At 41.5% G+C, this 22149-nt stretch overlaps 1 protein-coding gene across 1 annotated transcript; it reads left to right on the plus strand.

The window, feature by feature from the left end:
* The first annotated feature begins 313 nt into the window (after positions 1 to 313).
* rhoab (ras homolog gene family, member Ab) lies at positions 314 to 9903 on the plus strand. The gene is made up of 5 exons (XM_012866767.3): positions 314 to 455; positions 5277 to 5434; positions 5998 to 6118; positions 6556 to 6686; positions 7407 to 9903. Exons 2-5 carry the CDS (start codon positions 5279 to 5281, stop codon positions 7578 to 7580), a joined length of 582 nt encoding a protein of 193 aa, XP_012722221.1. The 5' UTR covers positions 314 to 455; positions 5277 to 5278; the 3' UTR covers positions 7581 to 9903.
* The last annotated feature ends 12246 nt before the right edge of the window (positions 9904 to 22149 follow it).

The raw sequence follows: 22149 nt of genomic DNA on the forward strand, positions 1-22149 counted from the left end.
TGCAAAAACACCCTGGTGTTTAGAAATTGAGGGAACTTGTGGCCAAGTAGAGGTTTGAGAAATGATTCTTTGGGTTTTGTAAACCATTGCTGCTATAAAGCGGCCATGGCTGATAGTTGGCACTAAGAGCGCGTGTTAGTGAGCTACAAGTTAATCATCTGAACCACATTCAGCAGACGCCACGCCTGAAAACCGACAGCGTCCGTGGCTAAATTCACCAACGTTACATATTTCTCTGGAAGTGCTCGCTCTCAGACGTGCCCGCGCAGGCGTGGCTCTTTGGGCTCGCGCCCGCCACCCCTCCCCCAGTTTAACGGTGGCGGCGCGCTCCCGTGAACTGATTCATTGTATCAGCCCGAGAGACGAGAGGAAGCAGCGAGCGACTGGGCAGACTGGAGAGCCGCTTAGCGTCGAGAAATACTGAAAAACCCGACCGCTTGGCACGTAAACTGAAGGTAAACTACTTTAGTGATTACACGACGCTGCCGAGAAGACGCTTGTTCCGTGTTGCTTAGTTTAAAAGTTTTGAACGTTGATTTTTTTTTTTAAAGTTGTCCTTGGTTTCGGGAGGCCGAGCTGTCGAGGCTATAAGCTAGCGCGGTTAGCTTACCGGAGCTAGCTAAGCTCCCCCCACTGTCCGACCTCGGCTTCTGAGCTTCTTCCGCAGTTGCCACATCAGTTGTTTGAAGAAGAAAGGGGTGAAAAAAAAAAAAAAAACACCGTCTTGTTAGTTCAGAAATTCGCGAGGCTTGTATTTATTTCACACGCAGCAGTCTAGCGGGGCTTTAATGGGTATTGTTTTAAACTAAGTAAGGTTAAAAACCGAGCCGCAAAGACTGGCCTAGATTTGCGAGCTGGAAGCAAACAATGAGGTCCTTTTTTTTCCCCGTACTTGCCTCGGCTAATCAGGCGGCTTCCCGTCTCTCAAGCGCTCGGTCTTCGGTCAAATTACTTCCCCCATATTAAGATACACCGTAAAGTTACTTTAAACGCTACAACCGCGTTAAACGCCCTCCCCCCTCATTTTTTTGTAGATTTTGTACATTATTGGTGATTAGAAAGGATATGTTTTTTTATTAATGTATTCGACATTCAGACATGTTTCGTCGTAATCAACGTAGTCTTATAAACCCTTACGGCGTAATGCGGTGACTTGTGTGAGTGAAGTGTGTGTGTGTCGGGGCCACCCACCCATTCTTCCACTGCGGACACACTAGCCATCTGTTGCCTCCGTGATGACGCCATCTTTCTGGTGACCCACCCAGTGGCTTTTGCAGTTTTAAGGGGGGGAGAAAAGTTTTTCTCCTCGCACCGGCGGCTTGCGTTGCTTATGCGCCGGTTTTCTGTTCGTCTTGCAGGCCTTGCGTGTAGCGGCGTGCAGCCCTTCACGTCAGCTGTCAGCTTCCTAATTGGCCTCATCGTGTGTGATAATGACATCCTTCACGTTTTTTTTTTCCTTTTCATGATTGCTCCTCGTTTAGGATTATGTGATAATGTTTTTTTTTTCCTCTTTTTAACTGGTAAAGATGTTAAGAATGACGATCTTTGCTTTCCCTTTGCCATTGCCAATAATATGTTAAATATGCAACGCCTTTAGGCTCTGTGTTTATTAAATATTCATCAGATTAATAGCTTGTATACCATTTGAATCTCACTATTGATCTTATGAGGTGCCAAAGAAATGGGTGGGTGTGAGCAGGGTTTCACTGCAGTTTTTTCTCCCTCATGCTTTCGACCTCAAAGGCTGTTGAGTAAATTCACAGCTCCACTCCTCGGTTACGCCGAAGGAAGGAAGTCGATCGGTGTCCGCTTTAAACAAGTGGGCCGATTAACACCCTTGGTTTTGGGAGACGGATAACTAAAGCGAGCTTGAAATGCGAGTTTCTGCCCTGTTTGGTGTCTTCCGTCATCCATTTAATGCAGCGTTCATTGGAGATCTTGGGTCCAATTGAGGAAGCGATGCTTACGTGTGAAAGATTGGGATGTTTGTCCAGACATTTTTTTTAAAAGATACTTAAGTTCATGCTTTTGTTAACATACACCGGCTGCCACTGACATGTAACCTGATGAACAAATGATTCTTCCTTGTGAAAGTCTGAACTTATCTGATCGTCTCTTGCTACTGTCTTCATGTCTGCACCGATTGTTATTTTTCTCTTTTGACGCGCTTAAGTTGCAAACAGACCTTATTGTCTCTGCAGCGTGATTACGTGGTTAAGTGGATGAATTTGCAAATCTCTGCTTTGCTTTCGATGACAGAGATAAAAGGCCCTGTGAACGGTTCGGACACGTATAACATGTTTGTTTTAGCTATATGCCTCTGACCAAAGTCAAAACATAGAGAAATTTTGTATAGAAAAGTCTTAAATGAAAGAATTTCTTTACAGTTTATTAAATCTACGTCTATCTAGACACACATAATGCAGATTTCTGTGCTGCTAGTGTTTGCAGCCTTGCATTAAAGCCTGACTTCCTCTCACCTAATGACGAGAGATACCATCTTGTTCATAGGCGTTATCTCAGATTGTCTATTTCATCAACCTTAGAATAGGACAGTATTTAAAGCACAAGGAAGCTCTTCCACAGGTTAACATGGAGCGTCTTAGTCGGCTGTCTGGTAATGGGCTGTAAGCTTGGTTTGGTTGTTTATAACTGAGTGATATGTATTAATGACAAAGCACGTCACACGGCATCTGCTTTACTATTCAGCATAAAATAAGATTCCTTTATATTTATTCCAGTCTTGGCTACAGATCTGGTTTTTCTTCCTGAATTCATGAACAGATATTAACCGATCACTTATTACACACGGATAACACAAACCTACTGGAATAAGATGAATACCTTCTGGAACAGATAATTTTCTGTTCTGATGAGAACTGAACCACTTTGTTTAAGTTACGATGCATCACATTCACGTGCTTGAATGTAATGCATGTTCTACAAAACCACTATTTAGAAAAAGAGGTATTTTCCTCATTGTGTCTTGATTCTACGCAGCACGCTATGCTGCAAACTATAATGGAGGAAGTTTCTGGTTGTTGGATGGAGGGGGTGTAAACGAAAAACACCTGCTGGTTGGTAAAAAGCTCCAGCCCAGAACTGAAATATCGACCAGCCTTAAACAAGGGCTAACTTTCCACTGAAGACTGAGGCATTTCCTGCCTGTAAGTGCAACTCGTTGTGCAAAGGACGAGGCGATGAATCATCACGTAAACGGCTATTTTGGTAATGCACCAAAAGCTCTGTCACACAGGGCGGTAATGTCGATTTGGAAGCGTTCCACCAACACTTCTGCAACACCCAGGCAGACGGCTACGGCCTGAGAGGAGCTGCTCTGCCTCTGGACCGGGCTTAGAGCGCTGCCGCGTTGATCGTGTCATTGACTGGTGCTTCTCTGGCTTTATCTCGGTAAACTCTTAAACACTGTTTTCTGTCAATCCATCAGACGCCGTTCCCCCTTTTGGAAGGGTGGTGAAATCTTATCAGGAGATTTCTCTGAGGGACGATCTAATTATCGCCTCAGTGTGTTTTGAATTATCAATCAGGCGCTTTGAGTCTCAGTGCTGACTGGCTAAGATTAATCCAAGATCGATCCTGTCAGAAAGCTCTGCTCCGTCGACTGTTCGCGATCACATCATTTCTACGTTTGTTTTTTTGTGCTCTAAGCCTGAATCCTACCAGACGAGTCATTGTGATCAGGAAGAAGCTTTGATGATTACCGATGCTGCTTTCCTATGGTCAGAGTTTTGCGTGTTTAGTTCATTGTTTCCAGGATTCTGGTTCTTGTTTTATTCTTTTGTTGACACCATGTTTTTTTTTATGACAGCAGTTTTTTATTGTCTTTAGCCTCTAAATGATTAGTGTTTATCCCCAGAGTCACCCGTATAGTGGACATGCCAAAGCGTCAGGAAGCTGCTTTAACAGATCTGTGCTAAGACTCCTGCTCATGATTAAGTGCAGTAGATGCAAAGACACCTAAAACAGCGTTTGTTAAAAAGCAGGCCACACATATCCGTTTACCCACTGGCTGTTTGATCCAAACACTGACCATAGAGCAGCCTCGGGGCCACAGCTGTCCCCATTTTGTCTTCTTTTTCCCTCCTCAGTCATAAAGGGAACGGTCTGATGTTTTCTGACACGGCTGCCCTACTTAAGACTATTCATGAGCCGTTGTAGGACACTTGCAGCACCTCTAAGGCCTTTTGGTGCGTCTGAGATGAAACCTAATGGGACCTGAGGGGGAAGGCTGACCCATTAGCATCATCATTTCTCCACCTGGATGTGGTCCCTACGGTCTGAACATGGCTCCTGAGCATTTCTTTTGTCAGATGTTAATAAAGGACGTCCATTTGGGTCGTTGCTGCTTCCGATCTAACCGCGGCACCGTAAGCTGCAGGGTACCGGCGCCTCTCTCGCCATGTTTCACCCAGAGACGACAGAGCAGATTGGCAGCAATGTAGCAACCGTGGTCGGCTTGTTTTTTTAGATGACACGGATCGCTGACGACTGAGGCGTGTTTCATTAATGCCTGCTGAATGAAGTAATTGTCCACACCCATCATCAGCATATTTCGTTGGTCGGAGGTGAGTCTCGTTTGCCTGTCAGTAAAAAAAGGAGCTGCGCTGCCAGTTAGAGGCTGGGTGTCATTATTTGCTCAGACTTCCTTTAACCCGGTTGGGCGACTACACCTGGCTTTGCTGCGCTGCTGTTAATGTTTGATGCTGTGAGGACAGGAAGCTCCTGGTGTAGCACGTTTAAAGGGTTTCCTACCCGTCCATAGGTGCGCACTGACAACCACACTTAATCGTCTGACAAAAAGACAATTTTGACTAGTCTGGTAATGAAGTGATTGCAAAGGTTAACAGGCCATCTTTGCATTAATTGCATTATTTCCTTGTAGCTCAGGGTCCTGGTACCTGAGGTTGTCTGTGTGGTTGGATGTGTTGAGCATGGTGTTGCATTTTACATCTGCACTGTGCAGATCTGTAGTACCGACATGACACTCTGATTCTAGAGCGTGTCCAATATTAGACCTCGGTTTATTTAGCTATTTCTTCAGCAGACGTGTGTGTTTGTGCGATTATGGCTGAAAGATTTCTCACAATATAAGCTCCATATCAGTCCACATGGATAATTATCCAGTAATCTTTTGCTTACCTATTTGAATCAAGCAGCAGGGGGGAAAGACAGATGTCTGTGGCGCTGTATGTTGATGTTGCGTTATTACCCAGCCCTCCTTGAGCCTAAGCGTAACTCTTCACTGTGTTCTCCAGGGATGGCAGCCATCCGTAAGAAGCTGGTGATCGTTGGGGATGGAGCTTGTGGAAAGACTTGCCTTCTCATCGTCTTCAGCAAGGACCAGTTCCCCGAGGTCTACGTTCCCACGGTGTTTGAGAACTACGTCGCTGACATCGAGGTGGACGGCAAACAGGTAGGGCACCGGATGCAGTCTCCCGTTATTTGATGGGTTTGTGCATCACATTTATTTAATGGTTGATGGAAGTGATTGTCCTTGCTTGGAGTTTCTATTCCTCTTGGAGTCGGTCTACAGGTTCTGTGGCTAGATACGGAAAAGTTGTGTAAAATCGCATCGTTTTCTCATCTGTGACCTAGCGGAGTGCTTTTTCCGATAACTGTCTTATACGGCCTCTGACTGTCGACGGGTTTGGATGTCCTGACCTCATTCTAGTTTAATGGGATTCTGGGAAGCTGTGACCGAGTCTTTAGCGGCCGGTTAATTTTTAACCCTGTGCGCTTTAAAGGACGATACAGGCTACTTCATGTGGGTCAGATTTTTGTAATGCTCTTCATCCATTGTGCCTTTGCTACTTGGAGTTGTATTTAATCAAATGGGATAAATGGCAGATGAGACCTGAATGATTACAAGTACTTTTTAAATTAAAATGAAAGTTAAGACTCATTCCCTCTTTTTTCCCCCGCTTGTTCCCGTGTCTTAAGAACTAGCTTTGTAATGTGGACGTGTGCTTTGCTCAGGTGGAGTTGGCCCTGTGGGACACAGCTGGTCAGGAGGACTACGACAGGCTGAGGCCCCTCTCCTACCCAGACACTGACGTCATCCTCATGTGTTTCTCCATAGACAGCCCTGACAGCTTGGGTGAGGACAAACCACACAATCAGACCCACATCAGAAACATAAAACTTCACGCTTCGGTTTTTCCAACACACTTCCCTGTTTTTCCAACTTTCTTTAAAGTTCTTCGCAGATCGAATTCTCAGCTTTAACTTTTAAGACTCTTTAAAGAAGAAGATTTGCGAAGCCCCCTAAGGGAATTTCGTAACACAAATCATGTTTTGCTTTTTTGATCACATTGGAGGTTTTTCACAAGGTACAGTTATTAATCCAATGACTTTAATGATAAGATGAGACAATAAGAAAATCAGATCGCTGTCGCACAATGAAGTGCTATACAAATTATGTTTCTTGTGGAGGATTTAACGGTATTATGTTATTGGTTAGAGCGTCTTACTTTGAACACTCTGGCTAACAGTTAATAAGCTGATTCTTTCTCTTTTGTGTTTTTAAAATGACAGAAAACATTCCTGAAAAATGGACCCCGGAGGTCAAACACTTCTGCCCAAACGTCCCCATAATCCTAGTAGGAAACAAGAAAGATCTACGTAATGACGATCACACACGTCGAGAGCTGGCCAAGATGAAACAGGTACTTCTTGGCTGCTTTTTATGGATTTGGTTGTTTTGTTTGTCTGAAGCTGATCTGAATATTTTGATGGTGTACCACAGGGCGGTGTGTTGGGGATTTAAGTATTTATACACGTCAATATCTGCAAATAATCTGGTTTAACATTGGGTTGCTGCTACAACTTTAATCTCTAAAAATTAATGAGAGCAAAAGGTTTGACATGGATTTACACCAAACCTGAAACACAGAAATACGTGTTTTTTTTTGCAAACAGTGAGATAAACATTAAAATTTAGATACAAATGGAAGATGTCAAGATAGAGATGGTGCATGAAGTTAGATTCCTGGGTGTCCCAGATGAAGACAAAGGGAGTTTTAGTTTTGTCCAAAGTTCTGCAAATAGTAAATCAAGAACTTTTGAATTATTTACTCTACATTGTTGTTAACATATTTAAGTAGATTGTACATGTTTGAGTAAATAAAATCAAAACTTAAAACCCAAAGAAACCAATTTGGTCATTCAAATTATGAAACAGTTTGAGCATAGGAGTAAAACTGTAAAAGGATCAAGTGAATGCAAACTAGCTTCTTCTCCATTGCAAGAGTGTGAATAATTGTGATGTGTTGATCTAATTGTTTGGTTTATTTACAACATCTAAAACATAAATAACCAGACATTTAATCAATCAGCTGTTGGTGTCAAAATGTATTTGTATCTAAACTGCTGATTTGTCTCCCCAGGAACCAGTGAAGTCAGAAGAAGGCCGGGAAATGGCCGGCCGCATCACAGCTTTCGGTTACATGGAGTGCTCCGCAAAGACCAAGGATGGCGTCCGGGAGGTTTTCGAGATGGCCACCAGGGCGGCGCTGCAGGCCCGTCGCGGGAAGAAGAGCAATAAATGTGCACTGCTGTAAAACGGCAGACATATTTGGACAGTTTTTCGTCCTGGGCTGTTACACCCAGGGATAGGGCTCAGTGGGGGAAGGAGGGATTACTAGAACGAGAGGGAGGGACGGGGAAGAAAAGACTGCAGTACATGACTACCGCTGTAAACTGGCTGTTTGTTGGACTCTATTTACCCTGGGACGTGGCTTTAGGAAGGAGGGAGCACAGTAAACGACTACCGCTGTAAGCCATCAGGCTCTTCACCTGTGTGCATTTCATTGGGGCGGGAGATTTACACCAGCTACCAGCCAAGAGTTGGTTCTATTTGGTCTCTTTTTTTTTTTTTTTTTTTTTTTTTGGCTAGCCACTGACACTGATTGACAAATCCCAGTCCACTGTTAAATTCAGACTGGTAAATCATTGTTTTGAGGAAGTGTTTGTTTGTTTTATTCTGGAGTTGGGGCTGAAGTTGGATCCCCACAGAGATTTCTTTAACGAAGCAGACGCCAAACCAGAGCAGCATCTTAGCTCGGCCTTCTCTAGCTGCTTTCTGAACGCCGTGAGCAGATCGCTCTGCCGTTTGCAATAGTAGGCAAATTTTAAGCGAATTCTTAATAATTATCCCAAAAGTAGCCTTCCAGCGGCTATAATTTATCTGTATGATGCGGAGCGAGCTGGGCTGACGTGTGGCGTGGCTCAACACCTCTGCGCCGCTCGTCTCTCGCCGTGTCTAATCCTTACAGACGCTTACAGACTCCTAGAGACAAAGGCTGAGATAATCCACCGGTCAGCCGGTCTGGAGCGCTTCATCAGGAAATAGTGTTGCTCATAGATTTAAATTTGCGCTCTGGTCAAAAGGATGACTGGGAAAAGGTGTCGGTTGGAGGCGACTAAAGCGGCTGGCCTACTCTGCTCCTGGTGCAGCAGCTCTGAGGAGGCGTTCAGCCGTCATTTGCATGCTCTCTTTACATTTGAATCAGTGGAAGTGGCAGAGGACTCGTGGTCCCGCCGGACGACAAAGGTAGCTTCCTGCCCTACACAGCGACGCTCGGCCAGCTCCGATCCCTTCCTGTTCCACTAAGCTGAACGCTGGTGCTCACCTTGCCCGGAGTTTAGACCAGGACAAAGAACAGGGGTTGGTAGTGGTGGGGGGGGGGGTTGTTTACATGCACAAAAACTGATCCTCTTGTTTGGGATGAACAACGTAATCCTTCTGATTTTAGGAAAAAGGTTGAATATGCGGTTCTAATTGGTTTTTGAGAGGAAAGTAAAGCGCCTCTGGTGGAGAGCTAGCTACGCGTTTTGAGTTCTGCTGGTAAACCGCTTCCATGCGCTTTATCTGTGAAGCAGATCAATAAAAAAAAAAACTTTAATCTGAAAAGGTTTTTACATGGGAGAGTCCGACTCACCGGGTTGGTCGGCCAGATGGGTTTTGTGCAGGTAATCTTAGTTGCTGTCCAGTTAGAGGATTGATCTCCTGCTGTTCATTTTAAAATACTTTAAAGACCCTTTTTCTTAAAAGATGTACGGCCAGTCTATATTTGGGTTTATTTTTATTTTTTCCAGTTTTTAACCTGGCAGATTCGGGGTCTCTTGGCAGCATTCTGCCCTCCTGTTCTTCTTCCTGGCCTACTGGGTGGAGCCTGTTCCTGAAACCAGTCTTGTGTTCGTATTTTATTTCCAGCTTCTTCTTCTTTTTTTATTTTTTTTTTTTAAGTCATAAACATGTCTGTCAGTATTTAATAAAAAAAATAGGAGGTGGAAATCTATGGAATTACTCGTGTTGTTGCTTTTAGTTTCTTTTTGTTTTGTTTCCCCCTTTGTTGGCGCTTTTAGCGAAATGTTTCTGATGACTTTCATTTGGTTGTAAGAAGCCGTCGATCATCCCTGCCAAACGCTGTCGTTAGGCCGTCAGGAGAAAGGGTGGCCTCTCCGCTGCCTGTCTGGAGCATCAGGGCCACGAGTGCTGGCTTTTTTTTCTTTGTTTTGCACACAAACCTGGCTGAAAAGAGGATGGGAGGGGGGGTAAATGGGCTTTGAGTCGCATAATGTACAAATCATTTTTCTTTTTTTTTTTTCTTTTTTAGATTTTACTCTTGATTCTTAAATCCTGATTTTTGGATGCTGAAGCAGTGACGTAAACAAAGGAACAGGAAAACCACGCTGTATGCAAAAGTCTGTAAATATGAGATGTGGAGTTTGTTCATACTAGACTATACACTCGCACATGACTGGAAACTGTATTTGTAAACTAGCTTTGGTTTGAGTAATAAATTACTTTCTATAACACCCATCTTATGCTCATTGTGGTTTTAAGGGTCTTCACGTGTGAATAATAAATCGTGACAGGAATCTTGAGGCTATTCATTCGTGTGCTTCCTGGTTAGTTATTGGACTTCACTAATTATTGTGAACGAAACAAGTATTTTAAACATCTGATTTATTTGTTGTCCAGTAGTTACATTTTTCAGTTTGTAGAGCTAACAAAGAAAAAAAAGACATTTTAAGCAGAAAAATCTATTTGGTGTATTAGGTGTGGACCAGTTTACTAAGGTTTTAAAAACTCATGGCTTAAAAAACGCTTCTGTTATGGTCAGGCCCTTGAATGAGAAAGCTTGGTAAAATTGACTGTAGCATGGTGGTGGTGGTACGTTCTGAGGCTACACTTTGAGATAAAACAAATTGAAATATTGCAAAAAGGACAACCTTACAAACTATAGAAATAAAGTCCAATTTTACAATAATACAAAAAATGTTTTTACACCGTTTGTTTTCTTGTAGCTTACAGAAGTTATATTCATTTCTACATTTGACACGCTGCTTGGTGTCTGAGGAACAAATTGCACACCGGAAACCCAACGCAGGGATCAATAATGGCCACCCAATGAGATGCACTGCAAAAACGAAACTAAAAGTAAGTCAAATTTTCTTAAACTGAGTGTATTTGTCCTTGATTTGAGCATGCAAATAAAATGATTTGCCAATGGAATAAGATTTTTGCACTTAAAATAGGAACGACTCATCTCTGTCATCTTATTTCAAGTGCAGGATGTCTTAATTATCTTATTTTAGGGGTAAAAATACTCATTCCATTGGCAGATCATCTTATTTACCTGCTCAAATTTAGGACAAATACACTAAGTTCATGAAAATGTGACTTATTTTTAGTTGCGTTTTTGAGGTGTGGTGGCTGTGAGACGTTTTGGTCAAATGTGAACTAGTTTATCTAGTAAAGAGGAGGAAATCAGCACATGATCGCAAAACCTGGTAGCCTGGTACCTAATGGACCAACGTCTGCTCGTTAAAAGATGCCAAGACGGAAGCCGGCAGAGGACACGGACGCTAAAAAATGGAAAATCCTGACTTATCACTTTGTTAAAGACGCAACTAGATCTATACAGAAAAATCTATAAAAAACTTGTATTTGAGTTATTGCTGTTCCTTTTCATGTGTGGTATTGAGAATGACTTGAATAAAAAAAAATCTTGCCTTTGACGTAAAGCTGGGGCATAGGTTTTAGGAGCTATGCTAGTTAATTTATACAGAAAGGTTTGATAGTTGTTTTGGAGAACAGCCCGGCTGTTAGAAGAAGAAGAAAAAAAAGCCGTCTAAGGGAATAATTATAGAGGCAAACAGATGCAACCCCTGCAGCGTTATTTTTATACTGTGCAAACAGCGTAGTTTTAAAAACTACTTCCTAGTCTCCTACCTGACTAGTCTTGACGCAGATAATTTCAAACAGCAAACTCTTTAATTAGAGCTTTTTTTTAATTATTATTCATTAAGCATAAATCTCCCTTTCAGAAAGGCCAATCCAGTTTCCGGTATAATCAGCCTCATTTTTTCCTACACTGTCATGCCTCCATCTATTGTACTGCAGATTACATACTGAGCCTTCCCCTTCTATACATGTACTCTCCATTTGATAGTACTTTTTCCATACTTTGCCTTCCTGTTCTACACCATACGTCCTCAACAGCCTGATGTTGACCCCATATGATGAAGGCCTGACTCCAAATAATGTTTCTACTGGCAAACCCATTTGATAGCGATTTAATTGTGTTAGTAGCACTGTCAAAATTCTTTTATTTGTCTTTTTTGTTGCACATCCTTGAAACAAAATCTAATGAAGGGACAGGTCGTGTCCATGGCCCTGTAACTCTAACGTCTCGCTTCTTCTACATTTGTCGGACACTGATGAAATCTTGTAGGAAAAAAAAAATCACATCATAGTGCCTTTTGCTTGCAGACCACTGATAATAAAACCCCCAGTTTTTGTTTGCAAGCCTAGCAGAGATATTGACCTGGAGCAACTAAAATCTTGTTTGGTCTCCCTGCATGCATCGGGAGCGAGAGCACACAATGGCAGGAAGGAAGGAAGGGTGACAGCCAGTCTGACTGCTCTCTCTGGGAGCAATAAGGCCCAACCTGAAGGCGCTCGTTCTGATAACAGGCCTCGTTTAACGGGCGATAAAAGGTGTCCTTTGTGTTTTTAATTATTCTTTACTCTTTAAGATGGAGTTATTGAGCGTTTTAGTTTAGACACTGGTAGCCGTTACACGAGTGTGGTGCAGCAGGAAGAGGAAAAATGGTTATGTAAAATAAATTAGGACACCCCATTAAATAGTCACTATTTTCAAAAGAAGTCACTTTTTTTTTACGTCTTTGGACAAGAAAGTAATAGAAATGCAGGTAAAGTAGCCTAATTTTACTCACTGACCAAACGATATCAGCAAACTTTCTTCTGTGGGACACTATTGCCGGGACACTATGCTGCAGGAAAGCATCCTCAAACCATGACACGCCCACTCCAATGCGTCTCAGTAGGTCTTTTGCTGAAACGTATTTCCTTTGTGCCGGACCTTTACTTCAAATAAAAAAAAATACTTCCTAAAGGGAAGTTGGACATCGCTGTTGCTCATGTTCTACAGGTTTCTTCAAAGAGTTGTTGTAGATGCTGATTGGCAGCGGGCAGCAAAGATTGCCTGTAGCGGTTTGCCTCACAGCAGATCTTTATCTTTATCCAGGTCAGGTGGGATGAGGGTCTCCATGTGTACAAGCACCAGCCTCTCTAAACATTTTGTAACTATGGGCGTCACGGCTACAGGGTGGTTGTCACAAACATCACAACAGATGTTTTGGGCACCAGGATGATGGCAGAGATTTCAGCCGCTCGGGTGCATTCTTTCAAAACCCGCCCAGGCAGTCCATGTGGGCCAGCTGCTCTGTTCAAATGAGCAACAGACAAGCAAATACAGTAAGAAAACCAGCACACATAGTGGAAAAAAATCATCACTAGGAGAGTTAAAACTAAACAGATGTGGATGAAATATGAAAGCTTTTATAAGTATGTTCATCATGTCATAATGTTTTAGATAGTGTTATCTGACAGAAGTCAGATCTTTTTAAATCTCGACGTACCTGTGATTAACAATGTTTTTGGGAAAGTTCAGTTTCACAAGCCACCATCAGTTCAGAACCTTAAACTCAAGCAGGCCTGTGTGGGTTATGCAGCATAACAGGGATCCAAAGGACACGAGCAAGTCAAGCTCTTGAGAAACAAACAAAAACCAACAAATAAAAATGTTGGAGTGGCCTAGTCAAAACATGTACTAAAAATCCTCTTGATTTATAATTCAAGCTTAAAAACCACACGAGAAGTGGGCCAATTAACATTCCTCCTCATATGTATGGTCTCCAAAGGGGGTAGTTACCTTTTACACACAGACTGTTTGAGTTTTTCTTTCCAATAACAGGTAAACAACATATTTTTTATTTGCTTAGGTTATCTTTGTCTGATGTCGGAACTGCTTGATGATCTGGAACATTTAAGAGTGACAAAAATAATCTAAAACGGAACAAACGTGTAAGAGGCAAATACTTTTTCTTTTTTTTCCACATTACTGTATGCAAACTGTTACAGTGACAAGGTTCGGCTAATATTCTGTGCTACTCGGCTGACTGGTTGCCTCCCCAGAGAGACTAAGAACAAAACCAGAGAGCAAAGGGAAGGAAGGAAGGAAGGAAGTCCGTCACTGCCTACTCCACCCAGAGCTGGTGGCAGGGCTCAATGTAAGACATATCGTTGCTTCTGGTGCAACACTTGTGAAGAAATGAGCAACAGAGGAGGAGGGGGGGGGGGTGGACTGCTGCTGCGGGTAATGAGCGATCCTCCTCTCTCTGTCTTTCGTTTTTCCTCTCCGTACCTCCCCGTGACTCCGAGCTCCGCGCCGTTCTCCTCCGGCAGCCAGCCGGGGAAAACTAGCGCACAACGGCGTTCAGCTGCCGTCCTTATATACTGCTCTATTTTTAGCCGCTCACGAGCCCAACTATTTTTAACCAATATGAGCTCATTGCCCGGCTCCCGCGTCCAATAGGATTGAAGGGAGCAGGAGCTGTTGGCCAATGGGAGGACTCAGAAGGAGTGTGGGGGCGGGTTACATAAGAGCCTATTAACTGAAGTGATACATCCGAGCAAAGAGGCGCCGAGAAAACGACGACACGCGTATCACTCTGACACTTTTTCAAAATACCATAGACGTTGAACGTTTGCAAAACATAGTCGAAGTGATTAATTTGTAGATCTTTATTTTCACTTAATGCGACTCATTTCTGATCATTATTTGGACAAAAATACATGTTTTAGATTTTATTTACTTATTTTACAAATTTTACTATTACTTTCCTATTTTAATTCTGACACAAACAAAGTACATACTATTTCAATAATAACATAAAAGCAAAATAAAAAATCATTACCACTTTCTCCCAAAAAATAAATTTCAGCTTTGGATAAAAAAAAAAAAAAAACAACACGTTTTTGAACATGCTCTTCAGACAATTTTGTGGTAAAAGTTAAGCGTTTGTCCCCAGAAAAAGTTAAAAAGTTGCCGTAGCTTTATTCATGCTATGACTTGATGCCATTGTTCAAGAAATTGTTCCCAATCTTGTGTCATGGAAATCAAAAATGAAATAGAATTCAGCAATTTAAAATAAAATAATTTGATTTAAATTAAGTGAAAAGGATGTCTGGATTGGCACACATACAAAATAAATAACTTAGCTCCAAACAAATGTGATAATAATCCAGTTAACTTTGAGTCAAAATTGTAATTTTCAGCAAAATCCAGTCCAGAATTCAGACATAATGTTTCCTCTCAGCTTCTTCTTACATAAAGATTGTTTTTTTTATGGTTGGCTTATATTGATCACCACAAAGAATCTCATAAATACCAGACCAGAATGTTGGACACCATCGTTGATACATCCGTGTTGTATTGCTCTACATGATATTGTTCTAATGAATACTTGGGACTCTGTGTAAATGTTAAAGAGACAACAAAGACTATGAGGGATGGCAACCTGGCACATTTCTGTTTTCTTTTTGTTCAGCAACAATGAGTAAGATTCTCTCACTGATATGTTAAATTAACATCCAAGATATAATAGTTTTCCTGGTGTTGGATCAATATTGTTTTATTTGTATAACATTCAGAGAATATGGCACTCAGCGGTTAGCTGACTTCAAAGCTTCAAGTCCGCAGCCAGTCATCTTTACAATAGTAGATCTCTGATTTTGACTTTCAGCAGCCAGGATTGGCTTCTCTGTCCTCTTAGTCTGGCAGGTATTTATTTTTTTTTGTTATGTTTTCGGACAGAGGCTGACTGACAGGGATTGCCCAGCGGTTGAGTCACGAGGACACCCACCTATTCGTTTGTTTCCAAAAGTTTTATTTTTAGGTGTCCCGCATGGAAACTCGAAGACGTAGTGAGTCATCTGTCTCAGTTCCTGAGGTGGGACAAGTTTCTCTGCATCGCGCATTTTCTTAATGGTCATAACCAAAATTACAAATATACAAAATACAACTTGAATCTTATCCTTTTTTCTTTCTTTTTTTTGTTGTTGGTTAAACTATAATGTGACTTATATGCACATTCGTGTTTTTTCTAAACTACCAACTGCCGGTTAACCTGACAAGCGCGCTCTTGTCAGCCGCGCTCCCGAACAAAAGGTTCCAACACATCATGGCGGGAGCGCGGAAGGCGTTCAAAAATCCCATCTTTCCAAAATGCCCACCCCACCCTCTCATTCATATATATATATATATATATATATATATATATATATATATATATATATATATATATATATATATATATATATATATATATATAACAGTATTTTTTTTAGAGTATAATTGATTGGGGGACATACTTTTTTTTAATTAAATCTTAGAAAATAATATAACATCAAACAATGTATTTCAATAACTAAAGGAATTACATTTAAAATATTTACTTTATATTGCTCCTTATGTAATTGTTCTAAGGTTCCCATGGAATATTAACAAGTATCATATAAATGTCCTTTGTATTGGAGGAAAAAGGAAATTTATTAGCAAAAAATAACCAACACGGGCCCTTGCTGCTAAAGTTAAAAACAATCTCAGACTGACATCTAGTGGTGGTAATTTGTAATTACAAGGCAAATAACGCCAACGTTTAAAAATATCTATTTCGATTTTTTTTTAGGGATTTAGAAACATCTGCTCTTTGCCCTCCCTTTTTTAAACTTTTTTACTTCAAACTTTGTGTTTGCAGTTTTATGTTTTTTATACATTTACAAAATTCCAGAAACAAACGAGTGAGTTAAGATCAAAAAATGTTTCCGGTATCGCGAGATCTCTTTGAATCTGTGCAGAGTCAAGCGCTCAGAATTAGCGCTAGATGGCAGTGCAGTCCCACCTGAGCGATCCTCAATCAGAGAACAAACTCAAATTTGGTAGGTTGTGTGTGTGTTTTTTTTTAAATCATTTATTAAAACTCTTAGGGGATGTTTTGTAAAGAAATCTTGTCTAACACAATGTCTCACAGTTTAGTAAGGGATCCAGGGAGCCCCATAGGATACCTCTCACTTTGCGTTAAGGCAACTATTATTTTCAGACAGTGAGTCAGTGTTTCCTTACATTTCCCCTTATGAAACAGTGGGCAATATTATATGGAGGACCAAGTCTTCCATATCTAAAAATAAATACAGAATACAGAAATAAATAAATGCTCAATAAATAAATAAGCATACAATTAATTGCCACCAAATTAATAAATGTAGGTAGAAATATATTATAAGGCACTAACAGGAAAATATATACTGTTTTTAATGCTAGTTTCAAACAAGAGGCTTTGCTATCCTAATATTTTTTTAGTTATATTAATCAGGCAAATTGTTGTTCTTTTTTTTTTTTTTTTACAAGAAGTAAGGAAAGGAAGAAAGGAAATACATTTTTTAATATGGAAAAAGCTGTTGTGATTATCTTACATTACCTATTATCATCCATCCATCCATCCATCCATCCATCCATCCATCCATCCATCCATCCATCCATCCATCCATCCATCCATCCATCTCTGTGACCATTGTTTTTTTTTGGGAATTAAATCATTTTCTTAGGTGAAACAAAAGAAAAATATCTATGTGTTGAGCCAAAAATAAACAGTTTTCCTACAACTGTATCGCTGACACAGACCAATTTCATCCTCCCCTACTTTGTGTGATTTCTCAGGCTTCATAATTAAAGCCTGAATGCAGTAGAAATATCTCATATTGATTTGTAACAAACCTTTGTATTTATGCTTTAAAAAACATTACTTTCAAAGCACCTCAAACTCTGAAAACGTGGGTCTGAAAGATAATGAGGCCAGGACATGAAACATGGGTTGGGAAGCCTTTGGTTAGGAAGAGGACGACATATATGCACCATTCTATTCAAAGAAAACCCTGTAAGTGCCAAGATGAGAAGGACAATCCAGGCTCCCATCAGCAAAAAGGTGCTAAAACGAGCATCTGTGTTGTTATGGGGGTGCATCAGTTACCATGGGGAACTTGTACATGTATGAGGGACCGACTCATGCACGTCCACATTTGATTTTGACATGCATTTTTAAGCATTGGAGAACAACTATAAAGGTGACATATGTAGAGTTACAGTCAGATCCAGTGATGCATAACTCAGAAAAGCATTGCTTTCTCGACCCACTCTGTCTGCGGTTGATTGGCCGGCCTACCATCTCTATTTGGCCTCCTATGTAGATATTTGGCTCAGCACGAAAAAGATATTCAGAGGACAGCTGCTGATATTTGATATTCTGCAGCAATGTTAATGTTCTTCTCACTAATTTAGTAATTAGCATCCAAAGTTACAAAAACAACTAAATTATGTAATGGAAATGAAAGATGATATAACTCAAAGGGAAAGATCATGTGTTCTTCCACATTTGTTTCATCTTTAAATTCTACATTATTTTATTATCTAAATGCGATCAAGTTCCTCAATAAAGACAATTAAACCATTTACTATGCTCATGTGACGTTAGATGATAATAATCAACGTTACAGATTTAGGTTTTTGTTGTAATTTAGAAAACCTTTACATTTGAGTTTGGTAACTTCTTAGTAATCACCTAAAAAAAAATCAAACTAATACAACAGAAATATTTGCCATCAAGAGCCACAGGGCCACTAATTGACAACCGTGAATTGGTCATGTCAGGTCAGAAAACAAACAGAACAACAAGATGGCATTGAGTGCTCATTAACGGCCTTAATGTGAGAAACACAGCGAAGGTACATGAGCTAATGGAAGTGAGTGCGTATGTTTATGTGGTTCCGGCAGAAAGGCAGCGGCGGCATCTGAGACTTGCCACAACGGGAACAACAGCTTCAGCCCAAATGCTAATTGACTAATTTGGGTCACTTGTTTGACCAGAACCGGAGGCTTTTTGTCCGTGCTCGCTGGGTTTTCCTTGGTTGTAATTAACAAACCGACTGATGAGGTTGGCAGTGAGCTTCAGATTATCTCCTCTCAATGGCCTGCAGAGTTTCGCAGATCTCTGTCTGTCTGTCAGGGGCTGCCGCACAAAGCTGGACGTCGTAGCGAGCGTGTTGTCACTCTCCCAACGCTGCTGGACTTTTGGTTCAGATTTGAGCGAGAACAGTCCGCAGCTTACTTGCTGCTGTGAGGTAAATAGTGAACAATGCTATTAGGGGTCGACTTTAAAGAGCCAAGCTTTATAGGGTGCTTATGCAATAACTGTCCGCCCGTTACAGGCACGCAGAGGGTTGTTAAACAGACTCACGTTAAAGTAATCCCTCCAGCGTCCAATGTTTCTCGTATTGTTATACCACTTGCATCATTGCACAGCGTCATGCCTGACCACATCTATCGCTTTCCGCTCTCATTAGACCGAGCTGAATAGTTTAGACAACAGGAACAAACCTAAGAAGTCTCGGAACAAAGTGTTACCTGCCTTGACTGACAGACAGGCTGTTCCTGGTTTTCATTTGCAGCTGCACAGTTCCTACGAGATCCAGGAAGGTCTGCAAAAGTATGGTGATACTGACCAATTCAGGATAATCAATCAATCCATCCATCCATCCATCCATCCATCCATCCATCCATCCATCCATCTACGGTTTTTGAAGGATTTAAAGCCTGTCTGCATGAATTAGAGATGCACAGAGATGACCAGAATCAGCCCGTTTCAGCTTGATTGGTCCTGAACAGTAACCGGACAGTTACTCTTTTCCTAATCGGTGGAACGCTGTTCGGTGTGGATGCCGTTCCTGAGGGAGGAATACTTGATGATGGCTACTTTTAGTACCAGTAAAACCATTTGAAACGAGGTCAACGTGAAGAGAATTAAGGAGCTAGTTTTAAAGCCCCAGTGTCTAAGATTTAAACACTGGGGCACCATCTAGTGGTGCGCTAAACGAATTATAAACGGCCTCGCCATTAAGCATGTAATGACTACTACAGAAGCCAGGGAGTGTGATAAATGTGACAATGTCAACCTGTCCTCCAGGTATTCGGTACCAAACTACTGTTACTAGCTACGGTCATTGTGTGAAATGGTTTTTGGCAATGTTGCAGAGTCCGCTTATAATAAGCGACTTTGGGCTTGTTTTTTCCTAAAGTCGCTTGTAAAATCTGTGAGTCACGTTTTTTGGGCTCGTTTCTGAACGTGCAGTCATTTTTTTTTTGGGCTGTAAAATTTGTGACTATAAACACGAGTTATAGAGACCCGCCCCTTCACGTACACACATGCTCCATGGGAGAGGGAGATGAAGACGAACAAACTCTGCTGGGAGGACAGAGTGGTTGCTGGACTACACTGCCCTCTTTCTAATGTAACGGCAAAATAAACGTTGCTGTTATACTGAATTAACTTACCTGTCCAGCAGAAAGCCTGCAACCTCGACATCCTGTAATCCCCTCTCCTTCATGATGTCGGAATCTGGGAGAGTTTGTCTCCTCTGGGTGGTGCAGTCTAGTATTCCTCCACTAGGTGGTGTCAGCGAGCATGGTGGCTGGGTGAAGCGGCAGGTGTTACCCATCAAGCCTCATCAGAAGAGGAGCATTTTAGGAGCCTGCTGCCAGCAGTTCTTCACCTGAGTGTTAACCTATGTGGTATAACTCTAGCCTCCCTGTTGGTCCTGGCTTTTAGACTAAGGCTACGTTCACACTGCAGGTCTTAATGCTCAATTCCGATTTTTTTGTGAAATCAGATTTTTTTGCGTGGTCGTTCACATTTCCAAATATATGGGACTTGTATGTGATCTCCTGTGTGTACTGAATGCGTTCAACCTAAGTGTCCCGCATGCACACTCGAGGACGCGATGACGTCACACGTAGCAAGCGTCCTCAGTGTTTGCAGAAGCAAACATGGATTATAATGCTGGCACGTATTTTGCGGTCATTCATGTATTTTCTAACCGGAGCTTTCCCTCCATTGACTGCTCTCCTCATTGTTGTCCGCTATGGGTGTCGTCTTTCTTCCCGCTTCTGCATAGCAGGACGCAGAATAGTGACGTTTGTCGAGTATCGGTGACGTACAGGTCGGATAAATGCGACCCGGCCGTACAGACACAGGTCGCATTTAAAAAGATCAGATACGTATCGGATTCAGGACCACATATCCAAGCGGCCTGGGTCACATTTGAAAAAATCTGATCTGTGCTGTTCAGACTGTCATAAAAAGATCAGATTCAGGTCGCATATGGGCAAAAAAAATCGGAATTGGGTCACTTTAGGCTGCAGTGTGAACGTAGCCTTAGAAGAATCTTTCTTACCTTCTGTGTTCCCAGGTCACTCCTGAGTACTGGATTCTGCTCAGGTTCAGTTCCCGGTTCCAGAGTTATCTCACACCAATTCAAGTTTTTTCCTTGGGCTGAAGCTCCTAGCTGGCAACGTGTGACCTCCTGTTTCCTTGGACTCACCTGTGAACGAACACACCTCACCCTCCATCGTGTTCATCATGCAAGCCTCACTCGGATCGGATTCACCTCTCTCCGGCAGAACCAGACTCCCTGCACCCACTCATTCCTCCCTGGCGGTTAGATCACCTTTTTGAAGTAAGCTAACCTCCAAACAATATTCCAAGATCCATCAACACATTCATTAACCCCACCTGTCCTCTGTGTGCAGTTGAAAACTCGTTCTGTGTTCTCGGTTCTGGATTCCAGATTGATTACTCAACCAATCAAACTTAAACTTTTTCCCCATCTTTTGAATGTGTTCTGCATGTGGATCAAATCAGTAAAAGCCATGATGCATGAATTATCTCCACCTGGTAATAATAGCTACACCAATATAGACTCTCGTTTTCTCTCAGTAATTATTACTACTTTTTCTTTTGGTTACTTTATCTTCCCTCTTGTTGGCCAAAGAGTATGGATGGTTCTCCATTTCAATAGAAAATTGTAAATAGAATGATCTTCTGTCATCTTTGCTTGTTTTCTACTCCTCCTTCACCGACAGCATATCTTCATATAGAAGACAGATACGGAAACCTCGCATGGCTGACAAGTTTGTCTCCTTTCTGCTACTGAAATCAGAAATGGCGACGTAAAATGGCGCCTACCGGCGGTGTGCCTACACCAATATATGTTTATAAACAACTTATTCTAAGGTACGTGAAGTATTTAATTTTTCATGTGATATCATTAGACTTTGCCAGAATACATACTTTGCAAAAAAAAAAAAAACAATACTTGATTTTTGCAAATTAAAAGCCAAAATACTCCTGGACAGGTGTTTGAAATGTTTTCAGAAAGAACTGAGTGACAGTCCGGTTGCCTCTGATTTGCTGTTGCGACGACCCGGATAAGTGAGAATTTGTACAGGCAAAATTCAAAACAGTTACTCGCTGTCTGTTTTAAACAAACTGGATTTTCCAAGACATGCCTATGTCTTATACAGGCTAGAAGAGGGCAAGAAAGAGCATAACTCTCATCACATAACAGAAAGGGGGGGGGGGGGGATGACTACAGTAAAGTCGCTCTGTTTCTTTCAATCTCTGTTATGGAACATGTTGGATATAAAAATGTTAGTAAATGGTTCTTGATCTGCACATTTTAGAATAACTTGTAAAACATCTGAGGCATTACAAATAAATTTGTAATTAGCATTTAGGTTGTATATTCATATACCCCCCCACCACCCGATCGTATAAGAGGTTAGGGGATCAATTTACAGCCAATATTTCACAGTGAACCCATAAATGCCTGGCAGTCATTTGTCGCTAGGCGTTTTTAATAAATTC

The sequence above is a fragment of the Fundulus heteroclitus genome, chromosome 1, assembly GCF_011125445.2.
Source record: "Fundulus heteroclitus isolate FHET01 chromosome 1, MU-UCD_Fhet_4.1, whole genome shotgun sequence".
In the NCBI taxonomy this organism is placed as follows: Eukaryota; Metazoa; Chordata; class Actinopteri; order Cyprinodontiformes; family Fundulidae; genus Fundulus; species Fundulus heteroclitus.